A 16,642-nucleotide genomic window follows, 5' to 3' on the forward strand; every position below is an offset into this window, starting at 1 on the left:
GGAGGTGCAAGCAGTACTATATTTCTACATTTATTCATTGCTTAACACACAAACGCAGAACCTGGCCAAGGACAAGACATAAGACTTCTCTCTCACTGGATCAGAGGTAAATATTTAAACCAATTTAAGTAACTTTACTGATGCTTTTAAAAAGTTATCATCTGTGGCTTGCATAACTGTATAGGTAATTTATAATATACCAGTGTTGTAGTGCATTATTCTTGCCTCATGTTTTTCTAGATGTCAACCCTTATAGAAAATAAATCTGTGAGGCTAAGGAAAACTGCTAATTTGGGTCAGAACTGATCACAAGAAGGAAAGTTTTCTTAGGACAGTAACTGTCTTATTAATTAAAATTTTCAGTTTGGTAAAGGAGTCCCATACTTCAGGTGAAGAAAAGGTAATTTTCATCCTGCAAAGGCACAGCAATGCACATTATCAGGCCAGGGACTCAGAGAAGTATTAATTAGCGGAAAACAGAGAAATTCTGATCCTGATGCTCTCTTAGTTGTGTTCTCCAAGGAAAGAAAATCACTCTGTAGTACAGATTTGGTACTGACAGCACACTGACTGCCAGAAGAACTGTAGTGGTTTGGCAGCTAAACGTTCCATAAATACCTGTAGACTTCAGAGATTGCCCCACAATTTCTGTTCCTCCATTCCATAGATATAAATCTTAATAATAACAATAGCAATAACAATAACATTTCTGGTCTCTTGACTGGAAAAAAAACATTAGGCAGATATCTTAAAGTCTGAAATACTCATAACCTCAAGGAATCTTCCAGTTTCTGGGGCAAATAAAATTTCTGGAACATACAGAAGGGGTGGTAGATACACATCATGAATAAAACTCCACCAACCTAAAAGAAAATAACAGCTTTGCTATTCATGATACTACTCAGAATAGGTGGCTGGCCAGGAAAAGCACATGAGCCTAGGAATTATGCCTACATTCTTTCTCAGTATCAGCTCTCAATTCTATACAGATCCAAAGTGAAGTAGTGGGAGACTCAGGCATGTTGTGAACCTATGTACTAAAACTGCATTTAGATTTCCTTGGGAACATTACTTCGATAAATCATTAGTTAAGGACAAAAAGGAAGAAGAATATGCAGCTTACAAATCTGCACGTTTTTGAAAACCAAAGGCAGAAAGAAGCACAAAGAAAACTGCAGCTGTATAAAAGAGGACATATGTACAATTATAGGAAAATATTATCTGGATAACAAAAAAACAAAAAGAAATTGCTGCTTATAACAGGTGGCAAACAGTATCTGTGTGGAAGATAAAACATACAACTGGGCTATTAGTTTTAGTGGGTGCCAATGCATTGTGTTGTACGTGTAAGATTTCTCACTAATATGCACTGTGGGTGTAATTTTAAACATTCAAATAGTACAATTCTGCCTGTTGCCTCTTTCCAGGTTCTAGAAATGGAACTGGTCTCAACATCAGTTGGCAAGTTTACAGTTGATCTTTTCAACAAGCTGAATGAGACCAACAAGGGCAAAAACATTTTCTTTTCCCCTTGGAGCATATCATCTGCTCTGGCTCTGATGTACCTGGGTGCAAAAGGCAATACAGCAACAGAGATGGCAGAGGTAGGTTGCTCTATGAAGCATACACCCCATAGAATACCTGGCTCCTGTACTGGCTGCAAAATTTAGTGTTAGACAGAAAAACTTGCCATTACAATGACAAGAAACCAAGGCAGACCAGAGAATATAACAAGTGAATGGTAAATTTTCTTCATTTCATAGCAGATCCCTCACTTTTCCACTAAGAGAAAGTGTCCTGTGGGTATCACACGCTGAGCACAGAGGTTCTCTGAACCTGACTTCTCCTAAATTATTCTACACCTTCTAATTTATCCTGTGATTCTATGATTCTGTCACAGATGGGATATTCCCTTTGAGAAGCAAACGGATGATGCCAATATCTCCTAACTAATTGGCAGGAGGCTTGCAAGCCCCAGCACCCTCCCTCTCTCCCCTGGCCAGGATGCATCTTTCTATCTTGGTTTATGCTTTCCTAAACAACTGCCTGACAATCCAGACAGAAAATAGGAAGGGCTTTGGTATCTCCACATCTCCTGACTAAATCCTTCCTAATGCCACATGGGCACACTGTTGGCTCAAAGGGAGCTGTGGCGCTCAGCTCTGCCCAGCACTCGTTGTCACCACACTCCTGTTCAGATGCCTTTGTACCATTACCGTGGGGAGAACCACTTGGCTTTGCACAAACACATTGCTATTACTGAGAGAAACAGCTGTGGAAGGGAGTTCAGCCTTGCAGTGTGCAGACAGTAGCACTGTGTTGATGCTCTGGGAGGGGGACAGTGCTACTCATTGTTACTCTATGGGATTTATGTATACTACAGCTTCAGCATCTCTTTGATTATTCACCTAAGCAGCAAATAGCACAGTGAGTTATCATAAGGAGCAAAACAAGACAACCATTTGATCCTCATTTGACTTTAAGTCATGCCAGTTCCCTCATGCCTACTTCTTACCTTTGGAAACTCTGCTTGCAGGTTCTTCACTTCACTCAAGCAGCAAGAGCTGAAGGTTCTTCTGTGGCCAAATCTTCTCGGGGAAGACCAAAGAGAAGAAAAATGGTATCTATTAGAACTGAAATTCCAAGATAAAGAATCTTCAGAATCAAAATATCCAGATATACCTTTAGGACCCCACTATTTCTTGTGTGCACCCCTCTTTAAAGTACAAACAACAACATACTTCACAATAGGTTCACATTCAGTTCCTTTCACTCACTCAGACTCTGAGAAGCATGGAAGGACCGGTTACTGGGATAGTCTGGAAGGTTTTCTATGTGGAAAATGAGTTAAACCATTCATAAACAGAGCCCTGCAAATTGCAGTGATGGTAAACTTGGAAAAATAAAAAGTAAGAGAGGAACCCAAATTCCTCTCTCATACACATCACTTAGCATGTTCTAAAAACTTAATGCAAAAACACAATTGCTGAATTTATGGTTTCTCTTTCCAAGGATACTGAGCACAAGGAAGCTGATGATATTCATTCTGGCTTCAAAGAGCTCCTGACTGCCATCAACAAACCCAGAAGCACCTACTCTCTGAAAAGTGCCAACCGCATTTACATGGAAAAAACCTTCCCATTACTGCCTGTAAGTTAAATCTCAGAAAGGAGTAAGAAAAGGTGCAAAAAATATTTCTCATTTTAATTACTTGCCCTTAATAGAGCTGGTTTGAAGCTGACCCTAAATACTGCAAATAAGAGCCCTGGATTCCAGTGATAAACTTAACTCAAAAATACCAGTCAGTCTGCTTGCAGTATTCAAGGATGCATTGCCCTTTGACTGCAGTGTAGGGATTCCTTCTCATGCAATATGGCTTTATTACTGGAATGCCCAAAACATACAATTGTAAATGAGACATTAAAAGAAACACATCCATGGGATGTGCACAGCCTTCCTTGCTTGTCCAAATAAAAGTGGGAACAAAAGAAGAGAATTTCCTGTCCTTTGATTATTTCTTAACTGTTAACTCACAGTCCAACAGAGAGTAAAAAGCAAGATCCTGCAGTCCTCTAGACCCAAGAAGCTATCAAGTCCAAGAGCTAACAACTTCCCTTTGGGACTGAAAACTTGACTATAGCATAGAACTTATTTCTTTTTTTTTTTTGTTATTTTTCAGATATACATACAGCTCAGTAAGAACTACTACAAAGCAGAGCCACACAAGGCTAACTTTCAGACAGCACCAGAACAATCCAGAAAGGAAATCAACGCTTGGGTTGAAAAACAAACTGAGGGTAAGCTGATCTTAACCCCAACATCTTTCTTCTTCTATTCAGTCAGCCTGTCATTTCCTTTGGGCAGGTGCCCTTGCCTCCCCACATGTTACTGCAGCAGTCAGGTCGTGCCTTCCGATGTAGACAGTGAGCAGAGATGGAGTGGGAGGACAGAGAAAGAGCAGCACACTAAAGCATCTTCAAATACCTGATCCAGACCTCAGTGAGCTCCTTGGGGAGAGTCCTATTGTCTCTGCTGTGCTCTGCATCAGGTGGACCTCAAGCACAACTGCTGCCCTGACCCTGCACCCAGGCACCACAGGCAGAGCGGACATAAGGAAGAAACACCTCTGCCTACCAGTGTGCTCCAAGGCGGGTGGGGATGCCTACCTAGCTGTACCATCCTGCACTGGCCAGAGGTGCTGGCCTCCTTTTACCTGGCTTAACCAGATGGCAAGGCAGTATCTGGCTTTCTGCTGCTAGATGCTTGCCATGAAGCTGTGATGTTTTTGGGGAAAGGAGTCAATCCCTGTCAGCTAGCCAGGAGAACGAGGTGGCAAACAGCTTTGGAAACTGTAAACAAACTAACGGATTTACATCAGGGGAGTATTTTAGGGAGTAGGGCATTGAGGCTTGGACTTTTTCATGAAGAAGTTGAACTGAGAGAAAAAACAATCAAAGTATGTCCTCACTGCGCTGCACTGGAATGAAACCTGACTCTTCTGATTTCAAAAGGCAAAATCAAGAATTTGCTGGCTTCACAAGATGTGACAGCCGCCACCAAGCTGATCCTAGTAAATGCCATTTACTTCAAGGCAGAATGGAAAATGAAATTTCCTGCAGAAAATACGAATCTGCAACCATTCCGACTGAGCAAGGTAAGCTCCTCTGGCATCCTTCTTACCATAAACAGCCTGGTAACAACAGCCACTGTGGAACTCTTTCCATTTCATAAGTCTTTTATGTATCCTTGTGGTAAATAGACTCTATGAAAAGCTGGCTACAGCAAAATGTGTCAGTCCTCAGCTCACTTCAACATTAAGATACTGCTCAGGTAAATGTTAATGAGCTCCAGATAACAGCTACTGTTTCCAAAAGCGCTAGAGTTAGTTAAGACCTTTTTGTAAAACAGTGCTAAAAGGTCTAGATTGTAAAAAATGATTTTGAGAGTACAAGCTTCATGGGCAGGACCTACATGCCATGTCATGGGTGAGCACAGTACCTGGGCTTTTGTGCTGCGCAGCCTAGCTAGGTGCAAACATACCTGTTCAAATACAGCTGCAACAGGGTACTCTGAGTGGAGGCATGGTTGGGCGAGACCAGAAGAAATGTCAACAACATGTATCCAGAAGAGATGCCAATGAATTCACATCAAAAGACAAGAGCTCTGTGCAATTTCCACCAACTGTATCTTCTGCCTGTATCATCTTTCCACCAACTGTATCTGATCAGCACGTATAAACCAGCTGCTTCCATGAATGAAGGGATGTGGACGTTAAGAGAGGTTACATACTCCTGCAAAGGTGACTGCTTGACAGGAACTCCCCTCATCATGAGTCCCTTTGCTCAGACATTAGTATTATCTTCTGTTAAGGGCTGTGACATAGACAGCAATCAGCTAGTCACTTTTTGTTGCCAGAAAGAGAGGAGACCACAGAAAAGCTGCACAACACTCGTCTTCTTAAACCATAGGTGTTTCTCTGCTGTAGTGTTGTAAGGCCATACCCCATAGCTGCTCCATCCCCTTAATCATTGCAGACATTTCTAACTCTCTTCCTCCCTCCTCAGTGGGCTGCTGTGCATGTTTTGGGGAGAAGAGAAAAATCAGTTAGTTCAGTCCCCAGCAAAATGCTCTGGGACAAACACCAAGATAATCAATATTGTCCTGTCAAGAAAAGCTTTGGAAAATGAATGACAAATCACTGTTGTAAAAGCTGCATACAAAAGTTTCCTCTCCCTCCACTGCACTGAGTCATCATCAGCCTTCCTTTCAAGGAATGATTTCTTACTTATAAATAAATACTTTACAGAACAAGACCAAGCCTGTGAAGATGATGTACATGAGACGTACATTTCCAGTTCTCATCATGGAAACAATGAATTTCAAAATGATTGAGTTGCCGTATGTGAATCATGAACTCAGTATGTTCATCCTCCTTCCCAATGACATCAAAGACAGCACTACGGGTCTCGAACAGGTAAAAAAGTATGCTACATCCATTTTGTATCACCACACACTCATTAAAAGAAAAAGGATAGCCTGTCAACCATATCTTCCCCTCTGAGGACATGTTGTTTGATCTCTCCACTAGCTCAATTAATTTCCATTAATACTTATCTAATCCCAAGAAAGTTCCTCCACACTGAGTGCCCTTAGTTTGGTAAGAATTGAAGACAGTCAGCACTGTGCATAATCAGATGTTTAGCTCTCCAACAGCCCCGTGCCTAACACCCAATCCGACATGATCTGTAGGGGTTAAATCTCCCTTCACTGCACATTCAGGAGGGCCAGTACTGCACAAGCAGTCACAGCCTCTTCCTGAGATAACAGACACCTCTTCTCCATGGCCTGGAAGTTTATTCACCATCTTGATCTCATTCTATTTGCCCCCATACACATTCATTTCCTGTCTGAAAAACTAGGATTTTAGTGAGACTGTGTTTGCTACAATAATGTGATCTGTCACTGTAGTTACTACAATTGCAAGATTTGTTAAATTCTTGGCATCTATCATGTCAAGAATACGATTCATTGCTCTCCTCCATTTGATCTGAGCTGAACCCTGCTGACATAGTGCCCAGGACACAGCGTGGCAATGAAAGGTTTTGCTGGAAGCAGTTTGTTTTAAAATTGCCAAGGAAATACATGCAATATTAACACCTGTTTCTATGGAACTGGACCAAACCACCTGCTACACATCTGGGAATCTCTCAGCAATTTCCTTCACATCAAGACTGCATTAAAAGAGAGAAAAGAACTACCTCAGGGGATGGCAGCTGCAGGTGTTGAGTGCCCTGTCTTTCTTTTGCAATTAATTTCGCAGGGGTGGTGCTCAAAACTTTGCAGCATTAAATCTCAAATATTTGTTGTACACCCTGCCTCTGGTGATCAGTAAAGTCAATTTATATTTCATCCTTTCAGCTAAATGTTAAAATTGCCATTTAAAAACTGTTTAATTCATTAAATTGTCATCAAATCAATTGATAGTTAATTATTTGTTTTTTCCTTGTAAACATCAAATTCCTTTTCTCTCTTAAATGATAGCTGGAAAGAGAACTGACGTATGAGAAGCTGTCTGAATGGACTGATTCCAGGAATATGACTGAAACTCTTGTGGATCTGTACCTACCTAAGTTCACAATGAAGGAGACATATGACCTCAATAATAATCTGAACAGCCTGGGAATGAGCAGTGCCTTCAACAGCAATGCTGATTTCAGTGGCATGGCTGAGAAGGGTGATCTGTTAATCTCCAAAGTTTTTCACAAGTCTTTTGTTGCAGTTCATGAGAAAGGCACTGAGGCAGCTGCTGCTACTGTAATTATACCAGCAACAAGTGGACCTGTTGACCAAGCTCTGAAATTTAAGGTTGACCACCCTTTCCACTTCTTCATCAGACACAACAAATCCAAGACCATCCTCTTTTTTGGCAGATTCTGCTCTCCCTCAGAATGAGTTATTACTTGATCCCAGGCAGCACCTAAGGTTCACTGTTCAATGGAAACGTGAACTACAGTATTAAAAGCTCAACCTTAAGCCATGTAGCCATATGTACTGAAAATGTATGTACTTTTTCTTCCCCCCTGCTCCCGCCAAGTAAGACAGCACCCAGAGACCACCCTGTGCCTCAAAGACCACCCCTCTACTGCTCCTTTCCATTGTCCTAATGAGACAGCCCTCCACAGAAAACAGTGCAGAATTCTGCTCCCTTGTATCAAACCTGCTCTTCTGGCTTTGTTGCTTGAGAGTAAGGTGGAGCCATAAAAGCTCTCTGCACGTAGGCCATCATCCAGCCCCATGCCAAGTGCTGACTTCAAGGGAAATGCAGTTCATTCTTTTGAATCTTGCAGAGAGGAAAAAAATCCCTGAAAGAAAAAAGAAAAGAACATGTAGAAATCTATATGGTCTCTTTTTCTCGCTGGGAAACCTGCATTTGCATTACAATGCAGTTTCCTTATGTTCATTTCAAATTTAAAGACTGTTGAAAATTAACAAAATTTAATACAAACCCAGAATAATCTCAAAATGTCCCTCACCTTGCCCTGTCTTATCATGTGTATACAGACATATTACATTCATTCTCTCCTGCCCTTGCAGCTTCATGAAAAAATGAGGCAGTGAGGGAAAATGGTTCAGCCCTTAACATTTAATCGCTGATTTCTAATCACCTTGCATTTTTTCCTCATTATGCTAAACTCTGTAGGTTAAGGTTGATGAGAGTTCCGATCAGCAAGAATGCTAAGAAAACTATGAGCACCATGCTTCTTGCTACCTCTTATTGATAGGCAAACTAAAATCTCCAGAATTCAAATCTGCTTCCTCTTTTTAACATAACTATAGCTGTTTCATGGCTAATATCTGCACAGTTTCCTTGCTACCTGTATCATTGATCAATGTATGATTTATGTGATGATTTATGATGAATTATGTAACTTATGAGTGCATCTCAGCCAAGATAGTCATGGTATTGACAGAAACACCAATGAGATTTTGACTGATGCTTCATAAATTTACTGTGATCTGCATTTAATCCAATAAATGAATTTGAAGTTGTGTTTGTGTAATTCAAGACACTGACTTACCTGGTTCTCTTAGAGCATCATGTAAGGTGCACAGGTGGAGCACATTTCCATTCTTGCCATTCCAAATCAACCATCACATCATCACGATTGACAAAGCTGACACACTTAAGTGTCTTATTTCCACTAGGCTTCAAACAGCTCCAAAACCACTGTCATTCAGTCTTATATCCTAGGCATTTACTAAACATACCAAATCAAATTAAACTCTGTGATGAGCAAGTTTTTGCTCACAGAGTCAAGGCATTTGAACTTTTCTTTTTAAGCATTCAGTTTCCCATTTTTGATCACTGCTTATTGCACTGTCGCCACCCCGGGACTTATTTCAGAAGGCTTTTTTTTTTTTTTCTGTCACAACACACTATAAATAAAAAGTGTGACTAGAGCCTATAGCCCAGAAGAGCAGCTCTCAAACATCCCTTTTGCCCATGTACAATAGTGAACAAGCAATGCTGCACTGGCAACATCAGTTCCCTTCGCTGGCTTGGGAGGGCAGCACTTGTGCTTTCCTGTGGCCGTGAGGAATAGCATAAAGTTTTGTAGCGATTGTGGTTCTCAGTAACCGCATGTCAGAGATCATTATCTAAGGAATAAGATTTGAATGCAGGAGGGAGGTACTGTAATTACAACTCACTCCACCTCCATAAAAGGTATTCTATTTGGAAATACATCTCCACCCAAAAAAGTATACCTGCATCTTCTTCCCTGTACAAAGTGCTGCTTCTAAAATCAATGCCTTCCCTTGCCTGTAACCCTCAGCTCAGGGTTCAGCTGTCTGTCACCCAGAACCTATGCTGGTGCAGCCCAGTTGTGTGGTATTGACTCAACTTTACTGAGAAGTTTGTTGTTTAGGTGTGGAAAAGCACACAAGTGAAGGCCATGCAAAATAAGAAAAGTAAAAACACAAACAAGTTATTGTCAGGATGGAATAGTCAGCCTAGCAAGGCTTCAGGAGGAGAAACACTTGCATGAGGAGGTACAAAATCTCAATTTTTTTTTAAAAAAAATAAGAATTGGAAGACAACTAGCAACATTGAGGCTAAGCCTCTTCTAGGGAGCAATGAAGGCCAGCCCTCCTCCACTTGAGTGAAGCCTGGCCAGCAAAGACTCATCAGGGTGGTAAGCATGTTAATTCCTAGCCTTGTAGCATGTTAATCCTATCTCTCTGCTGTGTGTATTCAACAACAAGTAACTACTGGGAACTCCTAAATTGTGTATACCCAGTTTGAAGAGTCACTTCATGTAAGAGTAGATGTCGCCCAAAGAGGTGGGAAGAGTTCCATGCCAAACCAAATAAAAGGTCTTCCCATGCCAATTTTTGTGCATCCCCTCACTCATACCACACTGCAGGGCTCTGCAAAGCAGTACCTCTGAAGCTCTCTGAGGAACTACGGCACAGTGTCCGCCAGCTGGTGAGAGTGCAAAGGGTCAAACAGGCTGGTTTTGGTACCAAGATACTCCCAGCCTCAGCTTTGCTTGGGAGATGATGCCAAAGAGCACACCTTCCAGTATAAGACTTGGGATGCAGGTGAAAAGGGTGAAAGAGAAGGAAAGGAACCCATCCAGGGGGAAACACTCTTCAGAGCTCAGCTACTGCAAGCAACACTCTAAGCTGCTTCATTTGTGCCTCCCTGTACTATTTTCATGGTAACCAGTGTCTGGCTCTCAAGTCAGGCTAACCCTTACAGAACCACAGAATCATTCAGGCTAGGAGTAACCACTTGAGGTTGTCTGGTCCAACCCCCTGTGCAAGCAGGGTCAGCTAGTACAGGTTGCACAGGACTGTGTTCAGCTGGGTTTTGAATACCTGCTTCTGCCAATGGAGACTACACAACCTCTCCAGGCAACCGGTGACAGTGTTTGAACATTCTCACAGTAAAGAAGTGTTTTCTTGTGTTCGGATTGAATTTCATGTTTTTAACCTGTGCCCATTGCCTCTTGTCCTCTCACTGAGAACTACTGAGAAGAGTCTGGTTCTTTCTTCTTCGTTACATCCCATAAGGTATTTATGTACATAGATAATATTCCCCTGAGCTTTCTTTTCTCCAGCCTGTAAGTCCCAACTCTCTCAGCCTCTTCTCATATGAAAGATGCTCCGTTCCCTTAATCATCTTTGTGGCCCTGTTCAGGTGGAAGATACGGAAAACTGTGTCTTCCTTATATTGAAGAGCCCAGAACTGGACACAGCACTCCAGCTGTAGTCTCATCAGGGCTGAGCAGAGAGGGACCTCCCTTGACTACTGGCAACACTCACCGTCATATAGCCCACGATGCTGTTGGTCTTCTTTGCTGCAAGAGTCCACTGCTGGCTCATGCTCAGCTTGTTGTCCACCAGGACCCCAAGGTCCTTCTCTGTAGAGTTGGTTTCCAGACAGTCAGTCCCCAGTGTGTACTGATGCCTAGAGTTATTCCTCCCCAGATGTAGAACTTTGCATTTCCCCTTGTTGAGCTTTACAAGACTCCTCTCCTCCCAATTCTCCACTGTGTCCAGGTCCTTCTGAATGGCAGCACAACCCTCTGGTGTATCAGCCACTCCTGCCTGTCTTCTATTGTTTGCAAACTTGTTGAGGGAGCACTCCGATGCAGCATCCTGGTCATTAATGAAGATGTTAAACAGTACTGGCCCCAGTTTTGGCCTCTGGGGTACATCACTAGTGACTTGGCTCCAACTGGACTTTGTGCCACTGATCACAACCCTTGGGTCTGGCTGGGTTCACTTTTTAAACTCCTACTTTGTCAGCTTGTCCATAAGGATGTTATGGGAGACAGTACCAAAAGCTGTACTAAAGTCAAGGTAAACAACATTCACTGTTCTCCCCTCATCCATCAAGCTAGTTAACTCATTGTAGAAGGCTATCAGGCTGGTTAAGCATGATTTCCCCTTCATAAATCCATGCTGATTGCTCTTGATCAACTTCTTGTCTCTCATGTGTTTGGAAATGGTTTCCATGAGGATTTTCTCCATCACCTTCCCAGGGACTGAGGTCAGGCTGAAGGGCCTGTAGTTTCCCAAATCTTTTGAATCCAGTTCTGACATTTGCCCTCTTTCAGTCTTCAGGGACTTTTTCCAGTCACCAAGGCCTTTTGAAGACAATTGAGAAAAGACTCGCAATGATATCAGCCAGCTTCCTCAGCACTTATGGGTATAAGTCATCAGGCCCCATGGACTTCTGTATGTTCTATTTCTTTAAATGCTCCTGAACCAGGTCTTCCTCTGCGAAGAGTAAGCCTTCCTCTTTCCAGAATTTTTGCTCTGGTCTCAGGCATTCCTGAAGGTTGGTCTTACCAGTAAATACTGAGATACATAAGGCATTGAGTATCTTGACCTTTTCCGTGTTCTCTGTCACTATTTCCCCTGCACTATTCAGAAGCAGACCCATGTTTTCCCTAGTCTTTTTGCCTTGTACTTGTCATCTCTTCTACTGCTGCCCTTCACATCCTTTGCCAGATTCAATACCAGGTTGACCTTGACTTTCCTAACCCTATCTCTGCAAGAACAGACAGCAACTCCACACTCCTTCTGGGTCAGCTCCCCTGCTTCCACATCTTATACACCTCCTTTTTATGTCCGAGTTCAGTTAGGAACTCCTTGCCCATCCATGCAGGCCTCCTGCCACATTTGCTGGACTTACTCACTACTTGTCAGAATGGACTATTCATGAGCTTGAAGGCAGTGATAATTGAATATCAACCAGCTCTCCTGGACTCCTCTCCAGGACCATATCTCATGGGATTCTTCCAAGCAGAGCTCTGAAGATCTCCTGAAATCCAGGGCTGTAGTTCTGCCTTTTGCCCTGATCCTTCCTCTTAGGATCCTGAGCTCCATCATCTCATGGTCACTGCAGCCAAGGCTTCTTCTGACTTTCACATCCATGACCAGTTTTTCCTTGTTTCTCAGTATCAGGTCCAGCAGAGCATCATTCCTTGTTGGCTCCTCAATCACTTGTGCCAGGAAGTAGTCATCAATCTACTCTAGAAATCCCCTAGTTTGCTTGAGCCCTAATGTATTGTTCTTCCAGCAGATATCAAGGTGGTCCCCCATAAGGACCAGACTTCTTTCAGTGGCTTGAAGAAGGCCTCATCTACTTCCTAATCAGGAAGTCTATAGCAGATACCCACTACAACAGCATCTGTGTTGGCCTGCCCACTATCTTGACCCATAAGCTCTCGACTGACTCCCAATCTATGCCAAGGCAGAGCCCTGTGCATTCCAGCTGCTCTCTCACACAAAGGGCAACTCCCTCTCCTTGCCTTCCCAGCCTGTCCTTCCTGAAAAGCCTGTATCCCTCCACTGCAGCTCTCCAGTCCTGTGACCTATTCCACCATACCTCTACGATCCCAGTGAGGTAATAGCTCTGTAACCACACACAAACTTCTAACTGCTCCTTTTTGTTGCCCATGCTGCCCATGCTGATTCCCCTGTACATGTTGAGAGGTTTTCCCTTAAGGCTCTTCTGCAGGCACTTCATTCTTTACATGCCTATGTTGGAAGTGGCTCCACTGTAGCTGTTTTGTTGATTGCTATGTCCCTCCTGTTCCCATCACCCCAGACCTTTGGCGTGCCTACCATATTCGCAACCTCCTTTTTTGTTGAGGAGTCACTCCGTCCCCCATCCATTTCTAGTTTAAAGTTCTGCTTAGCAGGTAGGCCAGCCTGTTGACAATGATACTTCTCCCTGTTCAGTCAGGTAGATCCCTTCTCTGTCAAGCAGCTGGTGACCCTCAGAGAGATCCCATGGCCATAGAAACTGAATACCTTCTGCCAACAACAGCAGTGCAATGAATTGTTAACCCACAGGATCTGTCAAGTCCTCCTCAGGCCCCCAGCAGGATTGAGGAGATCACCACCTGGGCCCCCATGCCCTTGACCGCTTCCCCCAGAGCCCTGTAGTCACACTTTGTACTTCCTAGGTCACCCCTGGCAGTATCTTTTGTGCCTACATGGAAGACCAGCAGCGGAAGGGACAGATAAGCCTCAGTAGCCTCTCTACAGCATCCCGAATGTGTGCTCCTAGCAAGCAGCAAATCTACATGGATGAAAAATTAGGTCGACAGATGTGGGCCCCATCCCCTGCAGTTACTTCCACTCTTCACACTTGAGATCTGGCAGGTGCATCTGCCAGTGCTGGAAGTTAAGAAAAGTTTTAAGTCTTTTAGTTTCCATGGTTTCACAATTATTTCCCTCTGTTAGGTTGGGATGCCACACTTGGATATAGCAAGGGAGGCAGTCCTGAGAATTTGAATTTCCAGTGCAATGTGTTTGCTTGCTGTTGTTCCAGAAGGCCTTGGGGCTCCTGGAGGTGACAGGCTTGCTGGCAACAGCCTTGGATGGGGGAAGGGGAGACAGATCTGGGGCAGAGCAGCTCCTATGCCATGAACAGGTCATGGTGTTCCAATGCTCCTCTCAGCAAGGGCTCTCCCAAGCACTGTCCTTTCTCTCCTGTCTGCCACAAAGGGTGGCTTGAGGCTTTTGAAAGACAGCTACATTTTATTCTTCCATACTGGGAAAAATGCTATTCAATCCTTTTCTAAAATACTCCAAGGTAGCCAAGCAATAGGTGTTATATGACTGCATTTCCAAATAACTGCTTTCAAGAAGCCTTGAGTTTGTTCTGTATCATCAAAATTTGTAACTTCAGGCCCACAAACTCCTCTTTGAAAGGTCCCAGGACTTTGAAAACTATAGAAAGAAGTATCTACAGGAAACTGATGAGATAAGCCTTGATACATACACGTTGTGAGCATGGATTGCTTGTCACTTAGTGATTTCATGCCTGTCAAAACACAGTAGATTAACATCTTTTCAGTTTATCCTACAATGAAAGATGGGGCTTTTTCTCTACCAGTGCAGATCTCAGCTTCATAAAATAATCCCTGACACCTCTGTGGTAGACTGACCTCATGACAAGCAGAAATGGCAGACACAGCACACAATAATAAAGACAAAAAAGTTTACAGTGCTGGTGTAGTGTTAGTATTCAAGACAAGGACAAATAAAAAACCTGTGCTTTAGAATGAAAATGCAAATGCATTCATATTTTTAAAGGTTTTATTTTGCCATCAGCAACAGGCACAAGAAAAATACCTTTTAAAAAATGATCCCTTTTAAATGTTATTTATAGTCCAATCCTTTAGAGCTCTATTGCAACAGATGTGATACTTGGTCTCATTTTTTTCCTGGGGGACACAGCTGAATGGGATTTTCTGCAGAGTAAAAATCTGTAATTGGACTTAATCTACTGATTGTAGATTACAATCTTACTGATTGTAAATTGCGCTGCTTTTTACTCAATGTAACTGAAAGAGAACTGGTCTGCAAGAAATGCCCAAATGGTCCACTTAGAGTGGACCACTTACAGAGTACAGGTGTGGGAGTCCGACAATCAAACAGAAAGATACAACCTCACATCCATGCTGAGCAAGATGGGGATTTAAGATGGTTTTTTAAAAGGTCAAAATGACTTCATCATTATGCCAGAGGAAAATGACTGGTTTTATCAAAAGACTTTTTATGACCATTTGTCAGAGGTCAATCCACTTGAGGTCAACAGGTCAGGTACTGTGATGCTGTGAAACCTTGTTTTTACCATCCTGGTTGCAGCAATCCACTACTTCCTCTCACTATTTCCATCCAGCTCAGCAAAAACAAGAGCACCTCTTCTCTGGCCAATTTGCTCCCCTTTGAAACTCCACTCTCTCTTACTAAACAGGATCTTGCAGCAGCTGGAATATACCACAAAGAGTGTCCACACAGTTTGGGTACCCTTTCTTCATTTTCCTGTATTTTTGGCTAATCTTTGTAGCTTGTAGTACCCCTAACTGTTGTTCGGGTTTTTTTCTTCTCCTGTTCATTTAGCTGAAAAACAGACAACAGCAGTTTCAGATACATAGCAGAAACATTTCTTAAGCACATAACTAAACATAATAGTTCCTAATACACTTCTGAAGCAAGAAAATAAGATGGATATTCCAGGTACAAAACCTGCATGCACTTAAAAACAAAACACATGAAAAAAAGAGAGGCACGTATATCACTCTTGAACCCTGTATGACATATGTACCAGTCAGACTTGAAGTGAATGTAAGCACATAAAATGTAATTCTAGTTCAAAATATGGACTTGTACTCTTTATACTGATGCTTTTTCTGTATAGATTGACTGCATGCTGGTAATTGGTTTACTCTGCACATGTCATACTAGGGAGCAGAGGCCATTCCTAACTAACCATAAATGTAGCAGACAAGACATATAATGATTGCAAAGGAAATTTATCAATGCAGTTTAATCTAAGTCACATGGGTAAGAGCAGAGTAAACCAGCAGAATTGCTAATTACACTGGTTTAAAGTAAAACGTTTGTGTACATGTAACTGTTTTGTATTACACCTTTGCTGATGTCCATTTTTATACATTCTGCTGTTTTGGCTCTCTACTCAAATACAAAAAAACAGTTTCAGTAAAATAAATCATTACAAGAAGAGCTTCCAAGCTGTTTTGCAGCTTTTGGTGGATGATCCAAACTCCCTCAATCCATCACAGAGGAATAATAAGCTCAGTACAGTGTAGGGCCTGTAAGTATCTAAAGCACCTTCACCTCCTCAGCTAGGAGCAGCAGTCTTTTAGAACAACATCCATCAGTTCAAATGAGTCCAATGTTTGCTCTTATTTCATCACTTATTTTAGGTGAATGTGTGAATACCTTCTGAGCTTTGTGATCTGATTTCTGAAACAGAAGAGCAAAAATGTAAAATATCACAAGATAAGGGCTTTATGTGACCTGAGAGACCCAAGTATTCAAATCCTCCCCTCTCAAAATTTAACCACAGGATGAGTAAGACTAACAGCCTATTTCAGTATTCCCTTTTAGCCGTATCTTTGAGATTAATTTCTATTCATTTCCCCAGTTTGTAGAGTAAAAAGGAAAGGGAGCTGTAAAATTATTTCAACATGTCTCTTGCCAGCGCAGGGTGGCTGAATTATTTTCTGTAATTCCTACATTTTTGCAGGCCATATGCCAAGGTTGTGGAGGACACCTGTGGGAGAAAGGCATACTGGCCTTCACATTT

The 16,642-nt window shown here is 42.4% G+C and overlaps 1 protein-coding gene across 1 annotated transcript; it reads left to right on the forward strand.

Moving 5' to 3' along the window:
* LOC141924485 (heterochromatin-associated protein MENT-like) lies at positions 1-8,550 on the forward strand. The gene is made up of 8 exons (XM_074827026.1): positions 1-106; positions 1,428-1,604; positions 2,537-2,620; positions 3,013-3,150; positions 3,680-3,797; positions 4,512-4,654; positions 5,807-5,974; positions 7,042-8,550. The coding sequence occupies exons 2-8, from the start codon at positions 1,437-1,439 to the stop codon at positions 7,450-7,452; spliced, it is 1,230 nt and encodes a 409-aa protein (XP_074683127.1). The 5' UTR covers positions 1-106; positions 1,428-1,436; the 3' UTR covers positions 7,453-8,550.
* Positions 8,551-16,642: the final 8,092 nt, after the last annotated feature.

The sequence above is a fragment of the Strix aluco genome, chromosome 1 (assembly GCF_031877795.1).
Source record: "Strix aluco isolate bStrAlu1 chromosome 1, bStrAlu1.hap1, whole genome shotgun sequence".
NCBI classification, from domain to species: domain Eukaryota; kingdom Metazoa; phylum Chordata; class Aves; order Strigiformes; family Strigidae; genus Strix; species Strix aluco.

Bases quoted from the DNA above. Each gene is read 5' to 3' on its own strand.
- LOC141924485 (XM_074827026.1), top strand. From the start codon at position 1,437: ATGGAACTGGTCTCAACATCAGTTGGCAAGTTTACAGTTGATCTTTTC. The intron at 3,151-3,679 runs GTAAGTTAAATC...GTTATTTTTCAG, and splicing joins AAACCTTCCCATTACTGCCT to ATATACATACAGCTCAGTAA. The intron at 5,975-7,041 runs GTAAAAAAGTAT...CTTAAATGATAG, and splicing joins GCACTACGGGTCTCGAACAG to CTGGAAAGAGAACTGACGTA.